This window comes from Gopherus flavomarginatus, chromosome 4 (genome assembly GCF_025201925.1).
Source record: "Gopherus flavomarginatus isolate rGopFla2 chromosome 4, rGopFla2.mat.asm, whole genome shotgun sequence".
Taxonomy (NCBI): domain Eukaryota; kingdom Metazoa; phylum Chordata; order Testudines; family Testudinidae; genus Gopherus; species Gopherus flavomarginatus.
Genome location: NC_066620.1, coordinates 203,555,524 through 203,577,568, shown reverse-complemented (window position 1 = coordinate 203,577,568; position 22,045 = coordinate 203,555,524). Strand labels below are relative to the sequence as shown.

Below are 22,045 nucleotides of genomic sequence, written 5' to 3'. Positions count from 1 at the left end.
GAGCCACTCTACCTGACATACTTTTAAGTGCAAAGAATAGCTGGACAAGTAGTCAATTTGTAACCAAAATGAAAGCGAAGTGTTGCCATGAGACATTGGGTCTCATCATGCTCCCACTGAAGTCTGTAGAAGTTTGGGCATGGACATCAGTGGGATCAGAACTACCCTAATGTCACACCACATTTCAGCCTGATTTGTATTTTCATGAGTGAGTTAGAAACTCCTGGAAGGTGGAATTTGGAAAGAAAATACTGGTAAGTACTTAACTATAGCAGTAATTGCTGACATTGCTATAATGTCTCACAAAATATCTGATACAATAATAAACCTGTTAAACATATTAATTTATTCTATTTTCCATCAAGCCTATGCACTTATATAGAGAAGGTTATAAGAGGTTCAATATGTATCATGATTACAGCACATTCCAGTCAAGCAAACTAGCATCAAAACAAATATTTTTATGAAACATCATTCAGTATAGAAACATTCAACATTTATCAATTATTTTCTATTATTGATCAGATAACATTTAGACCAGGAGATTATTGATAGGTCCAGAGATTACTGGGTTCAAATTTTACCAATTTAAAATTAAATAGATACTAAGCCATTTAAAATATATGTTTTTCTAGCAAAATGCTTCCATATAGTACAGCTGTATTTGTAACACAGTTAAAGGTAAAAAAGCTAAAAGACCATCAAAGTTGCTTTTGCAGCAATCACAGATGCACTCATTAAAATCTTGTTTTATAAAATGGGTCTGAAGGTTTAATACATAATCTTTTAAAAAAAATTTCTCTAAACTCCTAAGGCTCTCTAACTTCTCAAAATGTGATCCACTTTTCAGCCTATGCTAAAATTATGAATGCTTCTGAAGTGAAAGTGGAAGAAAGCTGGAGGGTAGGGTTGCTTCAAGTGCAGGGGTTCTCAAACTAGGGGTTGTGACCCCTCAGGGGGGTCACGAGGTTATTACATGAGGGGTCGCAAGCTGTCATCCTCCACTCCCAAACCCCTTTCACCTCCAGCATTTATAATAGCATTAAATATTTTAAAATGTGTTTTTAATTTCTAATGGAGGGGCACACTCAGAGACTTGTTGTGTGAAAGGGGTCACCAATACAAAAGTTTGAGAACCACTGCCCAAGTGTCTTTCAGCCACATCCAAGCCAAAATTTCATATAATTCAGAACATAGCATAAAGCACATATAAAATGAATCCCAGACAGCCTTTATGCTGGTCCATAAATATTATGGGTAGTTTTATTAAGGTGTCCATAACAATTTCAATAAAATTCTAGTGCTCTGAGTTGTGATCTCTTCCAGGCTTTAGCAAGTTCCAGTTAAATGTGTAAAAGTTAAGCAGAAAGAAATTTTTGCAAGGAGACTAAAAATCAGCTGTGCCAGGTACCTGAAACTTTGTTAGGGTGGTCAGTGGAAAAATTATAAATAACTATCGACTATTTTAAGTGACCTTACACTGGTTACTTCCTATAACTTCTTTTGATTTATCCTAACTAACGTTGTAAATTTTAATACGGAGGGAGGCAACTGCAAATATACTGATGTGACTAATTAAAAGAGGAAATTATCTTCTTATTTTTAAAAAATACTGAAATAACTACTGTCAAATTAATTCTGTACTTGGAAACATATGGTTCCTGTTAACTTTTTCTTTTCTGCCCAACACCTGTACCCTCTACCTAATGGAAAATGTTATCCCCCATCTAAAGGGAAGGTGTTAAAAAGCACAATAATAAACATAGTACCAAAAACAATTTTTTAAAAAATATTTTACTGTACTGCAACACGATTTGAGCTCTGAAAACCTTTAAATTACTCAGCTCCTTGCAGATTGTGTTAAATTCCCCATTTCGGGGCACTGTGCACACTTCTCCTTTTGGACAGGATCTTGCCGGTTTTGTTGGTAAGTATGGGAGCAATTATTCATCATCCTTATATGTCCAGGTAGGAATAGTAAACTCCCCATCACCACCAACCCCTATTTGACAAGTACACTGAGAAAAAACCCTCAGATAGCTGGCAAGTGATCAGGGGTTACTATCAAACATATTAACCATGTAAAAAAAGAGGTAGAATGAAAATAATAAGCAAATATATGTCATCCGCTGCATTTCCTTCAAGGACGTGTGCTATTGCAGATAAGAGCACAGAGTTGCCAACTACAGTTAGCGGTATACAGAGCGAGAGCTCTCCCATGTGACCGAAAAAAAGATCCTTTTGAACATTTTAATTGCAAGGAAGTAAATAACTAAAGACCAAAGCTCCGGACGTTTCACCTTTTTTAATGTTTGTCAGATAACAGGCGACGGTGGTTGTAGTGGGGAATAACTCAATCCTGTGTTAATCGTCAGAGAGGATCATGTTATGTATGCGCTGTGTGTAGCATTGCGGGCTGGTTTCGAAAGTTGCCACAGACCCTATTGTGAAAACAAGCCGGCGGCAGAACCTGCAGCTGAAATAAAGCGCAGAGAGGAGAGTGTTGGCGACGTTGGGGTCTGGGTCCCTAGGACCTCAGTCGAGGCACGTGTGCTTTCGGATCATTTATGTGGGGACACGCAGGTTTTTTCATGGGGAAGGGGGTAAAGCGCCGGGGGAAGGCCAAAGACTTCTTGTATGGTGCTGAAAATGCTCCCAGAATTGTGTGCGAAAAAAGCTGCATAAAGGCACCATAAGCGGAGCCCCCCTCCCTTCACCCCAAACCACACCGGCACTTTGAGCAGCTAACCCCCCCCCCACCACCACCGCGCTTACTTTGCACAAGAAAGTGGAAGTGGCACGTCGAAGTAAGTTAAAGGGAGAGTTTTGATAGGTCGTTATCTGCTCTGGGAGGCGTTGACACTTTTTTACTATTGGGTATGTAAATTGTTTTTAATAAGATCTGCCTTTTTTTTTTAAGGGCGAAAACAAACTAGACTCTCTTTACCTTAATAATCTGAAGGGCGCGGATTCTAGCTTTCATTTATTCAAGGAAATGTTTTAGGCTTTAGGCTGACAGGGTCTTAGCAAAAAATAAACACCAAATATCTTTGGCACCAAATTATTAAGTATTATTAGTTGGCAAACAAAACAGTCCAGGCTTTTTTCAAAACAAACAACAAAATGTGTTCATGGAAAAACCCGGAGAGACGTACAGATCGGAGACAATCCTGTCATTCCCCCTAGTCCTGTCCCTAGGTGGGGGAGATCGTCTGAAAGCAAAGATCCTTCTGTGGGGGATGTACATTGTTGTACTTAATCTGAAGGCTGCAGAAGTATGAGGACAGGGTTGAGACACCACGTGCTGCTGACTGTCATCGGCATAACGATCGCCGTAGCCAGAGAGTCCTGTATATATAAACCACAAAAACCTAATCATTAGAAATCCCGGCCTCCAAAAAACCACATTTAGGACCAAAAAAAAAAAGGAGGCATTTTTTTTCCCCGCTCCTTCATCCTTCCCGACCTCAACTTTTGGGACCCAAAAGAAGTTTTTTAAAACCAGTTTTTCAGAAAAAAATAATAATTTTGTTGTTGTTGTTATTAATCAAGGGAAGAAAAATAAAGATTTTTTTTGGTCTATTCGACTGAGCGGGGACTAGGACATAGCCGCGACTTAATTAAAAGGAACTGGAGTGCACCAAAGCTCCCTTTTCCAACAAGTTACTTGAGCATATTTTAGAAAACAGCCTGACAATTGTTTCTGTCTATTCTCCCCTCTTATTTGTCCGGGAGTCAGAAGTCTGAACTTTTTAAAAAAGCCCTGCTCCTCCTTACGCAGCCTCCTAATGTTTCTCTTTTAATTATTAGTATTTTGACTACGGTTTGTTGTTTTTTTCTGGCTAAAAACCCAAGAACTTTCTTGTTTGTGCTGAAGTAGCTTTGGGGGAAGGGAAACAGCTTTGCAGAGACACTTTTCAAAACTTTTTACCCCCCAACCCAGCCCCCTCTCCCTCCTGAAGCAAAAACTAATAATCGGAAAAGCTGAGAAGTCACTTGGCATCTAAACTTTCTCCGATCAAGATTTTTTTGTGGAGGGGGAAGACTTCCTTGGAGGAAAACGGGACATTCCCCTTAGCACCCCCTCTCAGTAGCTGAAACCCACCCTCCTCTTCTCGCTGCTGCTTCTCCTGCAAACAGCAGCAACCCAGGAAGCTGAAATCAGCAGCTGCTTTACCTCTCCCAGGCAACCTTTAAAAATCCAAAAGGAGAAGAGGGAAGACAAAAGGAAAGACAGAAAAGAAGGAAACCCCGAGCACTTGAGGGAAGACGCGGCGGCTGGAAGGAGGGAAGGGAAAAGTCAGAGCAAGAGGCTGAACAAGAAGGAAGGAAGCAGGAGAAGCTCTGTTTGCAGCACCCGGGACCGTGCAGTTTCCAGCTGGGCTTTGCTAAGAGGGGGGCAGCCCTAGGATCCCACCGCCAGACACTGTGTCCCCCGTTCCTCCAGGCTGCAGACTCGCCCCCAAATCAGCCACATCACCCCTCTTTTTTTTAGCTGTGATTCCCTCCCCCCCCCGCATTTAACCCGCTCCTGCGCTTTCCTCCCCTGTCCTCTCCCCTCCACTTCTCCATTCACCCCTTTTTTCACCCCCCACTACACGCCTCCTCGAGTGACCCCCCCACCGCCCCCTCAGCTAGCTAACTTGTGGCTGTTGTGATGCGTATTCCCGTAGATCCCAGCACCAGCCGGAGGTTCAGCCCCCCCTCCAGCAGCCTGCAGCCCGGCAAGATGAGCGAAGTGAGCCCGGTAGTAGCAGCCCAGCAGCAGCAGCAGCAGCAGCAAGAGGCGGCGGCGGCGGCCGTGCCCAGACTGCGGCCCCACGATAACCGCACCATGGTGGAGATCATCGCCGACCACCCCGCCGAGCTGGTCCGGACCGACAGCCCGAACTTCCTGTGCTCCGTGCTGCCCTCGCACTGGCGCTGCAACAAGACCCTCCCGGTGGCATTCAAGGTAAGACCCCCCCGCCCGCCTGCCCCCCAGGCTCGGTGTGCCCTGCAGCCTCCTCCGCTAGCTGCTAGGGCCAGGCGAGCCTGCCGCTCCCCCCTCCCGGGAACTGTTATACACCCCCCGCAGCAAGGGCTGTGTGGCCTCTCTCGGGCCCCGTTAACACCCAGGTACCCCCACAACGACCGTGCACCCCTTAGGAGTCCCTCCCAACCAACCAGGGCAATGGGCAGTGCATAGACCCCTGACTGAGCCATCTCCCTTCGAGCAGCCCCCCCTTGCTAGCAGTACACCCCTAGCCACAAGGGAAAAGGAGCCTTCATTCTCATTTAACAACCACACACGCCCTCGCCACAAGGCAGTGCAGCAGCTAACTACCCACCCCCTATAACGACCGGGAACCCCCAACCACCAGGCAGTGCACAGGCTGACGCCTCCCATTAGCAAGCTCAACACTCTCAACCGCCGCAGGCACCATCTAACTACCCTCCATTCATACCCCCATCTCCTAACCACCACCAATGCCTCCCCGTTAAGGCCCCCCACAACAGTCATGCGCTCCTTAGCACCCACTGAACCCGCTTCACCATTGACATCTCAGACACCCCAAAACTACCAGAGCAAGGCAGCTAACGCCTCACTCCACTGCATACTGCCAACCAGAAGAACAATGCACCTTCTAACTCCGTGCACCCCCTAACCACATGAGCAGTGCAGCCTCTGAGTAACAGGGGGACTGGATGCAGAATATTTTTCAAGTAGGTGGGGGGATTTACCCATCCCCAAAGCAATGTATAGGGTCATAAGAACGGGGAGAGGAGAAGGGGTGGCTTTGAGCTTCCTCCAAATGTTCTCTGTTTCAGCACCAAAGGTCTGCCCCTTTCCTTTCCCGGTTTCTAAAGGCATGTTAATTGATGTATTCACGGGTATGAAGCAGGGTTTGATGGTGTTGTGCGCGTGTCCTGCTGTTGATTTAGGAAGGACACCAGGAGAAGGACCCACGTTCCTGATGGAACTTTTTTTCCCCCATTTTCACTTGGGTGTGTCTCTGTAGGTGTCAGGTTGAACTTACTTTTTGCGAAGCGTCAAGCTATTTGTATTTCATTGTGTGAGGAAGTAGGAGGAGGTGTTGCTGCCTCCCGGAGTTACACTGTTTTACCGCTGCTTCTGGAGAACAGATCCTCCTAAGCTAGGGGTAGAAAAATTATCCAGATTTTAAAACTGGGATCTACAAAGGGGCTAAGAGTGGGGAGAAAGGAAGAGCTCTTGCTCTCCCTATGGGAGATGATGCCCCTTCACTTCTCCTGCTGGAGAAGTTAGGAAGTGTCTGTCCAGAAGACGCTCTTTTGGCGGAGACAGTGCATAAGTTATCAGAAACTTCATACACTATTTAGATAATAAATACCACCCAGATCTAAATCGGGAACGTTGCTTTTCATTTTCAGTCGACATCCGCACACTCTGCTAATGTTAAGAAAGGATTATTTTGTGGTTGTTTGTGTGCTTGCTTTTAGGCAAGCCTTTACCCTCCCACTAAACTTTCCGCTGCAGATTTCTTTCAATTCCTTCAGTGGTGAAATGAGTAGTAAGTCGGCTGTCCCAAGGCACCTGTGCCTGTCCATCAGCACCTGAGTCAGTCCAAAACCCAGCACCGGAATGAGCAGATCTAAACTTTGCACATTTGGATTTTACTGCCAGTGTAAAATCGAAACCCCTCCAACCTCCTGCTATTGCAGCATCCCTGGCAAATTAAAGTTACCATGCCTGAAAATCATTGAAAAGCAGAAGAGTTTGAAATCAGTATCTTCTAGAACAAAGTATAACTATCTAAGAGTGTTGTAGTTCCTGACCGATAGAGATGTAATCGTTTCTAAGTGAAAAATCAATAGCATCAGTAAAGGAAACCGACGTTAAAATAAGTGTATGTAAAGCTGACATGGAAACTGAATGGCTTGCTTTAATATCAGACAGAGAAACAGACTACATTTGTCTGAAGCTCACATATATGACAGGGAAAGGTCGTGGAAGAACCCCGTCTGCCTTAGAGTTAGATGATTAGTAGTCTTTGTGGGCCCCACTTGTTAGAGATAGCAGAGAACAGGCTAAACAGAGCCAGTAAAAATCTTCTATTTCTGTAACTTTGCCAAGCATTAAAGGGCCATGACAAATATCAGGTGTAGATCACTTCTCCTGAGCAAGTCTTGTTCAGAGGGCACTGATGCTTGGGGGGAAGGAGGAGGAGATTTCAGGTAACTTTGATTGTAATTTTGATCATATTTAGATTAGATTAGTTTTAAAATTATAGTTCACGGAAGTAAATATTACACATTGCCATTATATCTGTCTCTGGCTTCTTTTGAAATGTCAGGCACCATCTTCTACTTTTTCTTATTTACTTATCTTTAAAGGATACTACTACATCTGCTGGATGAAAAAGTTTAGGAGAAAAATATGAACCTAATATGACACAAGATATGGTTACAAAAAAGCACATTTAAACCTGATAAAAGGACAGATGTCTTCAGAGCATTTCCCAATTCCTCTCTGTCTATATATATTTATGCAACGCTAGCTAAATTGGATGAAATATTCAGTATTCGCAATATTAAAATACTACAGTAATAAAGGCCATACAGGTCCCTATTGACAGACCCGCATAGATTTATCCAGTTTATTGAGGTGTCAGGGATATTAAATTGACTATGAGCCAGTTCTTTGACCACTTACACCACCACTCAGCTATAAAGCATGTGCACATTTACATACATCTGTATTTTTACACAGAGAATGTATGTGCATGCATTATGTAGACATTCTGTATGTATTACCTTTATTTACTACAGAAAAACTGTACTGTAAATCCTAATTACACTTTCTTAACAATGATCTCCAACACATATTTTATCAGTTTTCTTTTCACTGTATAAATTGAAATGATATGTAACTCTGCACAATTTCAAGCTGAAATAATCCAAATGCATATATAACAAAAAAAAACCCACTATAATTTAATGTAACACAGTAGCAGTTACCTTTAATTAAAAAAAAAGGAAAAAAAAAAGAAAAGACCGATCTGGGATGTACCGTAACTAGTTTACATACAGCATGTTTTTTAAAAATTGGCAACTGAAGTTTTATTGGCAATAAATAATATGTTGATGATAATATTTTGAATGGTGTGTTAAGTATATCATAATTTTGTTATAGGATTCTCTAGTTAAAAAGTGCTTTGGACATACCACAGTTTTAATTTAAAAAAAACAGATGTAAATCAATTGTAGGAAAGGAAGTATGTTATAAACAGTGATAGTTTTGATTATAATTTTTTAAAATCATGTTGGCTAGTAGGACACTTGAATTGGAGTATTAATATTTACATGAGCTGTGAAGGGAGTTCTTGTTTAATATACTGAATAGTAAGAGTAAATTAGTGCAAACTATTTTTATAGTGAAGAATGTTAACAATGCGCTTATTAACATAGCTTTGTAGCTGCTTAATAATGTTCAGGTGGCTAAGATATAAAGGAAAGTGGGACAATGGGACTAGGGCCAAATCATGTTCACGTTATTCACAAGTAGTTCCATAGTAGTCAGTGGAGTAGGGATAACAGGATTTGTCCATCAGTTGACAATTCTTTCAGGAGCATCTTACTGAGATGTGTAAAGACAGAGTTATTACACCAGACTTGTATGTTCTTTGTTGTCCTGCAAGAAGCTGATAGTTGCAAAAAACATTAGTTGACATAAGATAACAACAATCAAGAAAAAATCAATGTACAGTATTCAAGCTATATCCAGTAGCACCAGTAGTTAAGGGTCTGTCAGCGTTTTCACTCTAACGCCCAGTTTCCAGAGTTTATAACTCAGCTGTTTTAAATAGCTTCAAGCTGAACTTGGTGTATAAATTGTCAGTCCAGATGTATTTTTTTAAACAAAAAGTAGTGCAAATCAGTTATTCTGTTTTAAGTTATAGACCATTAAAATATTTTTAATAGCTTCAGATGCTCTTTTGGCAAACTCTAGGTAAGAAAAGACATTATTTGTAATATAGGAGGTTTTACATTCTGGGAGCCCTTTATGCAAATAATGCCTTTTAGTATTTTTACAAGCAAAGGTATTGAAATGATAGAGATAGTAGTGTTTGAAAACAGCTAATATCATGTACACGAGCTCTTTCTGGAAACAATCTTTTTACTATGTAAAGAGCCTTACTACATAATATTATTGTGTAGTATTTTTGCTTCACATTTATGTCAGTCTTCAGTGTATATACCTTGGCCATTTCAAATCCCATGGGACTGAAACTGGGCAAACAGGTTGCCAGACCAGACATGAATTGTTATTCGAAAAAGTGCATGCATTGATAAAGTCATTTTCAAATTCTAAGATTTGTGTTTTCTGGCTCCACGTGCCTTTTTGCTGAGACCTAGCTAAAAAAACTCCCAAATGCTTAATTTTTAGTCATCAGAATTTATAGGTATTTTAGTATGGATTGGTGCCTTTTGGAAAATAAATATTTTTAAATGGTTGAGATATTAATCTTTGAAAAAAAGCTAAACAGCCCACAGAGTAGCTACTCTTAGATATTTATGTTTAATGATTAGTACTACTGGCTTTTTTTTTTTTGCAATGCATTATAATCCTTGATTTTCTGTCCAAGATATTTTAAATCATTTAGGTTGATACGTGGCATAAAAACTGTCAACTCAAGTTTACTTCTGTACAGAAAAAGTCTTTCGATACATAAAGTTATTCTTAATTTAAACAGTGGATAAATAATATGTATTTTTCTAACTTTCTGACTTTTTTGTAAAGCTATGGGCCAGAACAGGGATATTACATATGCGCATAGCCTATTAATATTTCATTACAAAAAATGTAAAATGGCAGTGGTAAATGTATTATTCTTACTCAGTAGTAGAGAAATATTTTGTGTAGTTTGATTGAACTTTGTTTTATTAGACAAAGTTTCATGTTTGCACCCAGTGCTCCGTGTGTCTGCTCTCAGTAAGAATAATATTCAGTGACATTACATAACAGTGTGTCAAAGGATGCTGTATATTAAGAATAATGTCGGTGCGTATTAGGTATGAGCAGCATGCTAGCACTATGACTCAAGAAGTGTCGTACACAAATTGTACTGCTGTTTAAAATGACAAATTGAACTTAAATAGACAACATTAAAAAAAAAACCCACTTACGGATCAGAGCGAAACCCACTGAAAACGAAGACGTTGAGGGTTCAAGATAGAAGGGCCTTCGAAGAGTATTTTATCTCACTCATGCTCACTTCATTGTGTACAGATAGCAATCTATATTATTCATTATTACAAGGGTTCAAGACAGATTGTGATCAATCTTACCCAATATTTGATCTGCTGCATAATACGTAGACACAAGGAGGTGAGTTAAGGACAGAGTAATTTCACTCCCTCTTCTTGAGGCCCCTTGACAGACTGCACTTCCTTCTCTGCTCTGAGTTTCTTTTGCTTTTCTGGATGTAATGTGTTGAAGTTTTTTGTAACTCATATTGGACATGTATATGGATAACAAGAATATCCAGAGTTTTAATAGTAAAAACTCAAAACTTAATTTTTTTTTAGAAGTGATATAAAACCTCATGCTTCAGGGTTTAAACCAAACTCTTACTAGTAGAGGATAGGTGGGCAAATTATCCCACATCTGGCTATTGTGGGGTTTCTAGCACCTTGCTCTGAAGTATCTGGTTCTGGCAGCTGTCAAAGACAGGATATTGGGCTAGATCAGGGGTTCTCAAATTGGGGGTTGGAACCCCTCAGGAGTCACGAGACTATTATATGGGGGGTCACGAGCTGTCAGCCTCCATCCCAAATCCCGCTTTGCCTCCAGCATTTATAATGGTGTTAAATACATTAAAAAGTGTTTTTCATTGATGGGGGGAGGGGAAAGGTCACATTCAGGGGCTTGCTATGTGACAGGGGGCACCAGTACAAAAGTTTGAGAACCTCTGGGCTAGATGGACCATGGGCCTTTTTCAATATGTCAGTTCCTATGTTCTTGTAGTCAGTTCCATTAAAATCACTTTACAGTAATTTTTGGGGTGAAATCCTGCTTCACCGAAGTTAGTGACAACACTCACTTTGTGTGTTAGGTGGTCTTTGGAAAAGTATACAAGCATCAAGTTAATCCATCATATGCAGTGCATCAGCTTTGCTACATGGTTGCTCGGATTCAGATCATCAGAGCAATAATTTTTAGTAATGGAATCTATCAATTAATGAATATTTCAGATTTGGTATACATTTGACACTATTTTTGTTGCTGTTCAGCACACAGGGTTATATTATGCCGTCTATATTTATTCAGAGCTCTTAATTATTTCTACTTAATTGATGGTATGATTTGAACTGAACTTAATAGTTTCAGACATGATCATATTTGAGAAAGACATTTAAAGTCGAATTGATTACAAAATATCACAGAGTGTATTTCAGAAAAAAAGATTTGATCATCACCTGGTTTTGTAGTATGAATAATAAAAAAAAAATCTGACCATCAAATGGTACTAATTGTAAAGGGACAGGGTTCAGTAGAATCATAAGCTAGAATGTCTCAGGCCAAGTAGTTTTATAAAAAGTTTTAAAACTCTCACGTGCAAAATTTTTGACTATTCGTTACACATTTATATTTGGTATTAGTAATGTTACAGTAAACGGCATAGGGAAATTATTTGCTGTTGTGGAGAATCATTGCATCCTATCTGAAGTAATGTTGAAATAAACTTTCATAGTGAATCAGTGCTTATGTTCTAATTTAAATATAAAAATACTATTTTATATCCCAAAGCATTTTCAAAACAGAATATAATAATCTGTTCTCACGTCTGGCTGCACTGAAATGCAGTATCTGTTTAATAGCCCATTCCAGCAGTACACAATCTGTAGGACAAGAAGTGAGAATATCATATATATATGAAATACAAGGTCAAATTATGTTGGTATAGTGTTGTCACCCAAGTTAGAATTAGAACAATACACCAGAGTTATCCACACCTTCCTCTTGAGACAAGTACTACAAGATCTTTAACAGCTACAAGTGGATAGGCTCTTGGTTTTATGTTGTATCTGAAAGATGTCAGTTCCAGCATCACAACGCCTCAAACAGAATGTTGGAGAATGCTTCCGAAGGAGGTGTGCCATTGAAGCCCCAGCACCACTCCCCACTGCAGCTAGATGTTATTTAGAAGTATCCCCTCCAACTCTTTAGGCCTCACTCAGTTTCTCTGGTGAAATTTGACATGATCAGGTGCTCAGATACTACTGTGGTGGGAGCCAGTCTAAGAGTTTAAATAGAACAGAATTGCAGAGTGAAATGGCTGCTGATAATAATATCCAACTTTCCATTTCAAACGCATTCTCATGTATGATTTATGGATATGAGCCATATTTCATGTTTTCCCACTGCACACAGGCTGCAAAGAACAAAGTTGGCGTAGAGGATTTATTAAACCATATACTCCCCATAAAGATACTGAACATTTCTGAAGAGGTAAAACAAAGAAGGACCCTCTGTTAGACTATGAGAAAGCGAGACATTATGTGATGTTTCTCTGTTTGATGTAACAATTTATTCCTTACTCAGCTGGCTCATGACTGTTGACCACAGCTGACAGCAACAACCACCACAGTGCTTAATACCGAAGGTGCAGACGTGTAAAGTGCAACAAAGACAAACATTTTCAAACCTAATTTCAAGAATTATTGCTGTCTCCCCATTGTCACAGGTGGTGGCTTTAGGAGAAGTACCTGATGGGACCGTGGTCACCGTCATGGCTGGAAATGATGAAAACTATTCTGCAGAGCTGAGGAATGCCTCTGCTGTGATGAAGAACCAAGTAGCCAGGTTTAATGACCTAAGATTTGTGGGCAGGAGTGGAAGAGGTACGCTGTTACATTTAATATTTTTATAATGAATAACAAATGCAGTCAAGAAGTCAAACTGATTCCACAACGAAATACTGATTAGTCTGTAAATAAATCCCCATCAGCCTTTCATTTACAAGGATAAATGCAGGTTTTGTTCGCAAACTTCAACATTTGTCCAAACTGAGTTTGTTGCCTTTGCACCTTGCCAGGTTTTTCTGACTCCTGACATTTTTTGCTTGTTTTTATGACATCTGAATTTTTAAAAAAAAATATTTACTGACCTGGTTCTATATTTTACTCATATTGGGAGGGGAGAATGAAGTGAAGAGTTTTGTGTTCTGAGTTACATGAAGTCACACAACAGATTTCAGGCCATCATAATGAGAGAAGAAAAATGCGTGTACTCCTGTAGCAGTAAGGCTGCCTCTTAACTGGTAGCAGGAAGAGCTGACATTATGTTCTTTGCATCTCACATATGCTATCGGTATTGGCCCTACCAAATTCACAGTCCATTTTGGTCAATTTCATGGTCATAGGATTTAAAAAATCATAAATTTCATGATTCCAGCTATTTAAATCTGAAATGTCAGATGCTGTAATTGTAGAGGTCCTGGCCCAAAAAGGAGTTGTGTGTATGGGGGGCTCACAAGGTTATTGTGTGTGTGGGGGTTGTGGTACTGCTGCCCTTACTTCTGTGCTGCTACTGGCGGCGCCGCTGCCTTCAGAGCTGGGCAGCTGGAGAGTGGCAGCTGCTGGCCGGGAATCCATTTCTAAAGGCAGAGCTGCTGTCCGCAGCAGCGCAGAAGTAGGGATGGCATAGTATGGTATTGCCACCCTTACTTCTGCACTCTGTCTGCAGAGCTGGGCCCACAGTCAGCAGCTATTGCTCTCTGGCCTCCCAGCGCTGAAGGCAGCACACAAGGAAGGGTAGCAATTCTATGCCCCCCCGCAAAAATAGCCTTGTGACCCCCCTGCAACTCCCTTTTGGGTCAGGACTCTCAATTTGAGAAACACTAATTTCTGCCATGAAATCTGTATAGGGTAAAAGCACACAAAAGAGCAGATTTCACAGGGGGAGACCAGATTTCACAATCTGTGACGCGTTTTTCATGGCTGTGAATTTGGTAGGGCCCTAGTTATAGGCCATACACTTTAAGGGCCTAATCCCATAGGGCCTTCCATCGACTTCAGAATGCTTTGTATCAGGGTCCACATGTGTTGCAACATGCAATCTTATGTTCCTTGTCAGTAGCTTGCTTAACTTTATAAACCTTGGTTGTAGGCTTTTGGTTTGAATGAAATTTAACCTCTAATACACATTGCTTACATCAGAATGGCAGAGATTATAACGTTCTAGTTTCCTAAAGATTTAGAGCCCTGAAGTTGTCTCTTTGCTGCTTAAGAGCTTCCTCTAATCTGAAATCTATACTCCAGTCATAAGAAGCTTTTATAACCAAGGCAAGATTGAAAAGAATTTCCTTTTAAAATTCTTGCAGCTGCTTTAAAATTTGAGTTAATGACTCAAAGGATGCCTTGAAGGAAACTGACTTGTCAGTTTTTACTGAAGGAATCCTCAGAGGGGTTTGCTTATCAGGCCACTGATTCAGCCTAAATATTTTTGTATATATAATTTAATATTTAGTTTTTAAAAAGTCATCCAGGGAAAAAAAGGTCACACACTCTTTTGCAAAATTAACAAAAATGCTAATTTTATAATAACACACTACATAGAGGATTTGCAATCCAGCTTTGACAGAGTGATCGTTTGTCAGAGAAAGTCAAACCTTTGACAACTGCCTCTGTAGTTCAAATCAGATGGCACATTGTTACAATTATAAGTGTTTGATAAAAATGATTCAATATGGACTGTTTCCAGTGAGTAGATTTTATTTTAGGAATGTGGCCAATAATGTGTACTTTTTAGCTTTTAAGTTTTTAAAAATTATGTATAATAAAGGACCACTCTACTGCAAAGGTAATATGATATAAAAATGGAGTTCACTACCCTCTAGGATAAGGTGTTCTTCTTCTCTTCCATTTATCTTACTTTCTTTAAAAAAAAGAAAAGTTACTGTCTGCTTTTGTCTTTCCATTGATGGATTAAATTTGAAGGTTCTCTGGCTCCACCATCAGTGCAGCCTTACAATAAAAGTACAGTAGTTATATCCCATAACAAGTGTTGAAAAAGAGCTGACATATGATGTACTACCTGTGCACTCTGAATCTCATTTGAAACCTAAGAAATATGCTTTTTTATTAAAACATAGGAAATGAAGTAGAGTATCTAAAAAGGATCTGGCACTCTATGCATATGCACACATATTTTTATTTTAATTTTATATATATATATCTGCACACACACACACACACACGCACACATTTACTTTTCAAATTTGGCCAAAGTAGTTTCATTTATCTTTTGTGTTCTTCAGTCTTTGGTTAAGAAGTTTTCTCTGATCAATCTGGGTAAAATCTATGGAAAAGTGATAGTGTACTTTACAAACTCTCAACATATTTATTTAAGAAACTTCAAAGAAAAACAAAGGGTGTGCACTGTTTTACTATATTGGCTTTCTGAGTTTTGGCTAGTTTCCCAAATAGCAATTTTTATATTTAAAAAAAAAGAAAGAAAAAAGACAGACTTAACTGCTTGCAGACTTTTCACGCATGGAAGATGAAGAAAGCTTCTTTTGATGAAGTGTAATTATGTCCAAACAGAGCTGACCCCCTCCCCCTATATTTCTTATGATCTTAACGGAAGAAAGTAGGGATTTTCCTTTGAAGCAGCCGGGACTTGGTGGAAGATCTGAAATGCCACATTCTGCTGCCAGAGGCAGGATGGAGAAATTGGTCCAGACTTGTCTTCCAGACTTAGACAGAACAGAGAGAGAGAGTTATCATTAATGATAGATTTTTATAACACCACTCAAAATAGCAGAAAAGCAAACAGTAGTAGCAAACAGACGTGCGAAAGCTACACATAGAGCAGAGAGGAATATTGGTGGCTGCATGAAGTTGGATAGGAAAAATAAAATAGTAAAGAGGTCATTTTTCAGAGGCAAGAAACTAATCCACACCTGTTTCTGACTTTAAGTTTACATTTTTCAAAATAGCTCCCCCTTTGATCTCTGTATCTCTAAATTTAATTTTCAAATGTGAATCATCAACCTACCTCTTTCCCTTCTCTCCGTTTCCCTTCTTTCCCATGACCCATGCGGATGCTCTGATGTTTGCACATTTGAATATTATCCAACAAAAGAAATTACCTGCAACTTCACTGTTTTGTTTATTTATTTTCTATCCCATGGCAACACAAACACTTTTTTGAATGGGGAAATACAAGTACCTTAACACTGGGTCCTAAATGTGTATGCAGAAGTCCCATTAGTCTTAATGAGAGTCGCTTATGCGAGTTTGTAGGGCAGTAACTTATCCTTAGGGGCCTGATTCAAAGTCCATTGGAGTCAATGGAATGACTCCCATCTTCAATGGGTTTTGGATCAGGCCCTTCATTTTTTTGTGTCTTGATATTTTGAATTAATCACATTAGCATCTGGATGAAAAAAATATGCAACACATCCACAGGTCGCCAAGTCTGCTTCCAGGCTAATTTCTCTTGTTAGCTTTAGGCTCCAACATATGTCAGTCTTGCCCATTACTATGTCAGTTGCACTCACATGTGTTAATGACAAAGAATGCACAGTTTGGGGACACATTCAAGCAAGAGTGCCAAATAATTTCTTACCCTGTGAGGCTCATTAAAGAGTACTATAATTATTCATTAGCTACCAGAAGTAAATAGTTTACGTTTTTAAGGGCACAGAGAAAGCTATTAAAAAAAAGTACATAGAAAGATTTTGCAGCTGATAAAAGATATACAGAAAATCAACTAAATCTAACTGTGGAAAGCGTAAGTGTTCACACAAATACATAATCCTGTGAAATGTACTTTGGGCCCAATCATATAATGTGTAGAGCACCTCTTGAAAAGGTGCTGAATGCCTTCAATCCCCTTAGGCTTCACTGGAAGTAGAGGGTGCTCAGCACCTTGAAGATTGGGCCCTTGTCCTACCAAAAGCAGTGAATTGGTTAGTTAGAGGGCTGAGACTTCCTGAATGCTGACATGTTATTGCATCTGTGTAGCTAAGAATATCAAGTAGGGAAAAGAAAACTCGCCCCCTTTCAAATTAGATGTGCTCAACTGCCTGTAGTTAGGCTTTGGCAGAATGATAATTTAGACATGCGCACAGGCCTTGGCAGAAGGCAAAATATAGCCCTTTATATGAAGTGTGTGTTTTTTGGCCATTGTATTGTGCAGAGATATTTTTGGGATAGAAAATCTTGCAGTACTTGTCTAGTTGTAAAGTGAATTTTCAAGCTGTCACAAGCAGTGTGCTTTATCGTATTGTTTGTTTTTAATCTAGACAGGCTTTTACGGCCATTTGACATATTAATAAAACCATAATATGGTAGGAACAAATTCTGTCTGCAGAGGCACTTGGAAACTCCCATAGATGTTTGCAGTAGCCGCCCCTGTACAAATGGGTGAATTTTTGTGTAAGCAATAGGTTAAATTCCTACTATTCCTCTATAGTTACTCTTCTCTGCAATTTCAGTTTTGAGAGACCTGCAGAAGGTTCTGTCTCTACCTTTTTCTAGGGTAGCGAGGAAGAGGGCAGCCAACATGCTCCCATTGCTGCCTGCTACCAGAATTTAACCTTTTTGGTTTTCCGTTCCCCCTGCCAGAGCCTGGAACTCACAGACTTCACTCTCACTAGTGTCTGTTAGAGAAATGGGCGCAACCAGAGCACAATTCCACCTGGAAAGTTATTTTACTCTACATGAAAGTTTTATTCTCTTGAAACAGTCTCTGTAGCTTGCTCTTAGGAAAATATGGCCAAGACCGTCTGAAGTCGTACGCTTGATAGTAAATGATGCGTGTCTCAGACAGGTTTTGAAAGTATATGACTTGGCTTGAAAAGAAAGATCAATTACTAAATTTGACAGCCAAAGACCTGTTCTGTATTAGGCTTTGAAATGATTGCATTAAGTTTTGCGCTCTTACATATTGTTTAAGATTTGTGTTTTGATTGACTACCTTCAGAGTTCAACGAGAGGGGGAAAAAAGTCACTGGCCAAAAAAAAAAAAGTTTTAAGATTCTGGTAAAGTAGCAGCTTAAATGAGCAGTAAGGCCTGAGATTGCTGACTGTTTTATTGAGTCACTGTTGTACGCCCACCTTTTCCTGTCTTGAAAGAGTTTGCAGTTTTGACTATCTGACGTGACTAACCGTTGCATATCTGACTGATTACAACTGTCAGTGAGTCTGCAGAACAGAGGCCAGTGTCTTGGGAGAATGTATGCTGAGATCTAGTCTTTTGGTTTATTTATTTAGTTCTTCATTTTGCCAAAGGCTGTAGATCATCGTGTACAATGTCTATGTGAAACGGAACACTGAAAAGTTAAAATGCAGATTTGTATAGAAAATATTTTATACATACCAAAACAATTTCTGACAGGCAGTGGATAGATATTTACAGATTTAATAGATGGAGTATATGTAAGGAAAAATATCTGCTCCAGTAACAAAGATAGCATCATAGCATGACAGGCAGATTAAGGATGGACATGCAAAATGTTACATGGTACCCACGAGGAATATATATTTTTTCCTCAAGTCAAATAAATAAAATGACAAAACAATGTGAAGTAAATAACATTAGGAACAAATTCTGCTGTCTGTCACCCCACAGTAAAACGTAAATAACTCTGTTGAGCTGAGTTGCTTTGGATTTACAGTGATGTAATTGAAAGCCAAATTTGGCTTATCCTCAGCAGTGAATTACTCTTGTTCTATCACTGTGTCACAATCTAATATTAAATAAGAAATCTTAAATTGTCAACACTTGGATGGTATTACTGATATTAGAGTATAACTGAAGGGGAAGAAAACTCCTATGATTAGTTTGTGTTTTTAATTTTCATGACTGTGGAAATGACTGGGAAGAATTGTAAACGCCTTTTATTCTTTGCTGCCCATGCATATGTCTGTTTTCATGTTATGGTCATTCCTCATTTATTATTTTTGTTCTCTCTGTAGGGAAGAGTTTTACCTTAACAATAACTGTCCTTACGAACCCCCCGCAAGTCGCTACATACCACAGAGCTATAAAGGTTACAGTGGATGGACCAAGAGAGCCAAGGAGTAAGTACTGGGTTCTTCTTTATGCTCTAATATCTGCTGATGGGAGTCTGTAAAAGTAAAATGTTAATTTTGTTTAATAGAGTGTTATAGCTGAATTACATTTCTTTGTGAAATATAGATCCCCATTCGGAAAAATACTTAAGCACATGCTTAACTCTTAAGTATGTGAGCAGTTCCATTGAACTCAGTGGGACTACTCATATGGTTGAAATTAAGCATGTGCTTAAATTCTTCTGAATTAGGGCAACACTGAGCCTTATTTTCATGTACACTAAGGCCCCTTTACACCACTCTGGCGTTATAAGGGAACTTTGGAAATAGTGGGCCTGATTCTTATTTATGCTAAGGGCCCATTATACTGCCAGAATGGTGTAAATGGGCCTTGGTGTAAATGAGAATCAGGCCCACTGTTTCCATGTATCATTTGATTTTCGGGACAGTAGACCCAATCCAGCAAGGTGCTGAGTGCCCTCAAATTCCATTGACTTCAAACTGAGGAGACTCAGAAGTTAGCAGATGCTCAGTGCCATGCAGGATCAGTCCCAATTGATGGGAGTGGGAAAGGCTTCTTTGCTCAGGATTTCTTTTGCTATCACACACTTAATGCATCTGGCCCAATGGCCAGTGGTTAATCATGTCACAGCTGAAATTGGATTTTCCTAGCACAACGTCCCTTTCCAACTGTGTACTTACCACAGATCCTGGGAGCTAAGGAGCGAAATAAGTAACCATAAAAGCCCTAGCATGTTGACAGCGCTGTCTTTGTGTATTTCCCAAGCACAGAGAATGTGTTTAATTAAAAAAAACCGGACTTTCACTCACCTTTTATAACATGCACACGCCTTAATTATCAAAAATCTATTTGAAATAATTGCTGGCTTTCTTGTTATGACATTTGTGTTTGGTCATGTTCCAGTAATTGTTATAGATAGATCCTACTAATAGATACAGTCAGACCTGGTTAATCTATCTTGGTTCATCTGTCTGGCTGGCAGATTTAACTGGTAATCAATCTTGTATCGTGCAGGTACCACTGAGGACCCAGTCCTAGATTTTTTCTTAATCTAGCTAGAAACTGTGTTTCCAAATTGATTGGAATTAACCAGGTCTAGTTGTATTTAAAGTATGTGTAGAGATTAAGGATTATTTGATGAATAGCCACATTAAAAATATCTCCTAATGGAAACATCTCAATTCATTGTTTTGTCTTTGATCAGCAAATTCAGACTAGACCTTTTAGGGTTTATAGGGAGTTTTACGTAAAATACTGCAAAGGTACAGGTAGGTAGAGTTGTACACAAGTGAAGTGGCTCTCAGGCCAGTACAGCTGAATTTGCAGGTCCTTCCCCTAAGATTGGGAGAAGTGGTTTAAAATGTCTTCTGCCTTACATAAGACCTGCCCTGTCTGCATAATTTTCCCCTGATCAGTAAGTGAGAACAGTCAAGTGACTCTGCTCTTATGGATGCATTTCATTCCATAGATGCCTCTGGTGCTGCCTGCTCTTGTTGGAGGTTTTCTGCTTTCAGGTTACATTGCAGAGAGTGTTTTGTCTTGTCTTACTCTCTTTTGGTAATTTTTCTGTTCTTGCTAAAGATGCCGTGTTCACCTGTGACTGCTGGCCCTGTCTAACCTGCTTGGAGACTTCGGGCTAAATGTGTTCCTGGTGTAATGCCAAAGGAGTTAGTTACATCAGTAATGAATTTGGCTAATCCATTTAGGGGCTGCTTCCATGTGTTGATGCATCCATGAAATTGGATATCTCCAGGCAGAGGAGACAGTGGTGGCTTGGGGGTGGAGGGTGAAGAATGTATAGAGAGTAGCATCTGAATAGACGGAGATGGCACAGACTGTGGGAGGAATAATTTAATTAGACTGGGACTGCACCATCACAGTAAGCAATTAAAAAAACCTCAGGCTAAGTTCATGTATCTTAGAAATCCTATTTTTAAAACTACTTGAATTTTTTACTCTAGTCTCTTTGGGACAGATCTTCAGCTGTGATGTGCATCTACTATTCTTAAGTGTGGATGCTCGATAACTGAAAATCAGTTCCTGTAGTTTCGATGGAGTCCACTTGTATGTAGCTTCCAGTCAGTCAGACGTGGCCAAGAAGGGCCAATTCAAGTTTAGAATGTTGTTTGGCTGGTTTATGATGCTCATTTCAGAGTTGGTTGGTTTGTGCAAGCTCTGTTGTTTTGGACTGATGCACAAGATATGGGATCATAATAGCTAGAGACTCACTAGTTGTTTTGAATGGGAGTCATTGATGTGAATTTTAGTGAGAGAGCGGCTTTGGAAAATGGACTCTTCTGTAGAAGCTTCACTGACGTGTTTTTCTTCTGAGAATTCCTGCATTAATTTCTGCTCTTTAGTAATTGCATTAATCAGTGTAATAAATTTTGGCACCTGCCTTGCATGAGGAAAACTAGGTGGCTGGGGGCAATAATGACTTCTATTCAACAAGTGGCTCTAATAGCAGATATATTTTTCTTAATGAGTTATATATCAGCAAACAATGCCCCTCTTTGCCAGGACCTGCATTTCACACAAATGTCTGAAGCATGTTATTCTATTTTTCCTCTCTCTGGCGGCTAAACCAGGGCTGTCACATCACAAACAACTTCTTTTCTTAATATACACATCTGGCGTTGGCAGTTGGACCAACTTCATAAGAGCACATGATCATCATTCATTACAAGATTAAAAAGTACCCCATGGCATCATTGATGTTTTTTAACTTTGATCTTTTGCAGTTGTGATTCATCTCAGTTATAAAACTTCCCTTTAAAGGAACACAACTGATGACTTATTAGAACCTTCATCCTAAGTAGCGTAAACATAAAATTATGCACATCTTTACAGAATGTCATTTACTTGGGTTGCCAGCTTATCATTTTAAGACATGACTTCATGCTTTAGATCCTGAATTTGTAAGGCGTGTTTATAGGCAAGGCACTTTGACCTTCTGTTGGCAAGTTGATTCGAGAG

The 22,045-nt window shown here is 39.7% G+C and overlaps 1 protein-coding gene and 2 long non-coding RNA genes across 7 annotated transcripts in view; 1 reads left to right on the top strand and 2 right to left on the bottom strand.

Annotated features, from left to right (window-relative positions):
- Nucleotides 1-2,968: 2,968 nt before the first annotated feature.
- Nucleotides 2,969-4,922, bottom strand: LOC127049802 (uncharacterized). The gene is made up of 2 exons (XR_007774057.1): nt 4,834-4,922; nt 2,969-3,348 (listed from the first exon to the last, which is right to left on the bottom strand). It is a non-coding gene; the product is annotated as an uncharacterized LOC127049802 (long non-coding RNA).
- The window catches only part of RUNX2 (RUNX family transcription factor 2), a 292,810-nt gene continuing 275,409 nt past the window's right edge, over nt 4,645-22,045 (top strand). For all 3 annotated transcript variants that reach the window (XM_050950844.1, XM_050950843.1, XM_050950842.1), the window contains exons 1-3: nt 4,645-4,954; nt 12,711-12,867; nt 18,952-19,056. In XM_050950844.1, coding sequence (XP_050806801.1) covers nt 4,658-4,954; nt 12,711-12,867; nt 18,952-19,056 — 559 coding nt within the window. In that variant the 5' untranslated portion in view covers nt 4,645-4,657. The remainder of the gene's footprint in view (nt 4,955-12,710; nt 12,868-18,951; nt 19,057-22,045) is intronic.
- LOC127049798 (uncharacterized) overlaps nt 8,218-22,045 on the bottom strand; it is a 38,373-nt gene continuing 24,545 nt past the window's right edge. For 2 of the 3 annotated variants that reach the window (XR_007774052.1, XR_007774050.1), the window contains exons 3-7: nt 19,011-19,103; nt 15,500-15,722; nt 15,237-15,325; nt 12,733-12,839; nt 8,218-8,663 (exon numbers count right to left, since the gene is read on the bottom strand). This is a non-coding gene — a long non-coding RNA (uncharacterized LOC127049798). The remainder of the gene's footprint in view (nt 8,664-12,732; nt 12,840-15,236; nt 15,326-15,499; nt 15,723-19,010; nt 19,104-22,045) is intronic. The other variant, XR_007774051.1, reaches the window with a different exon arrangement.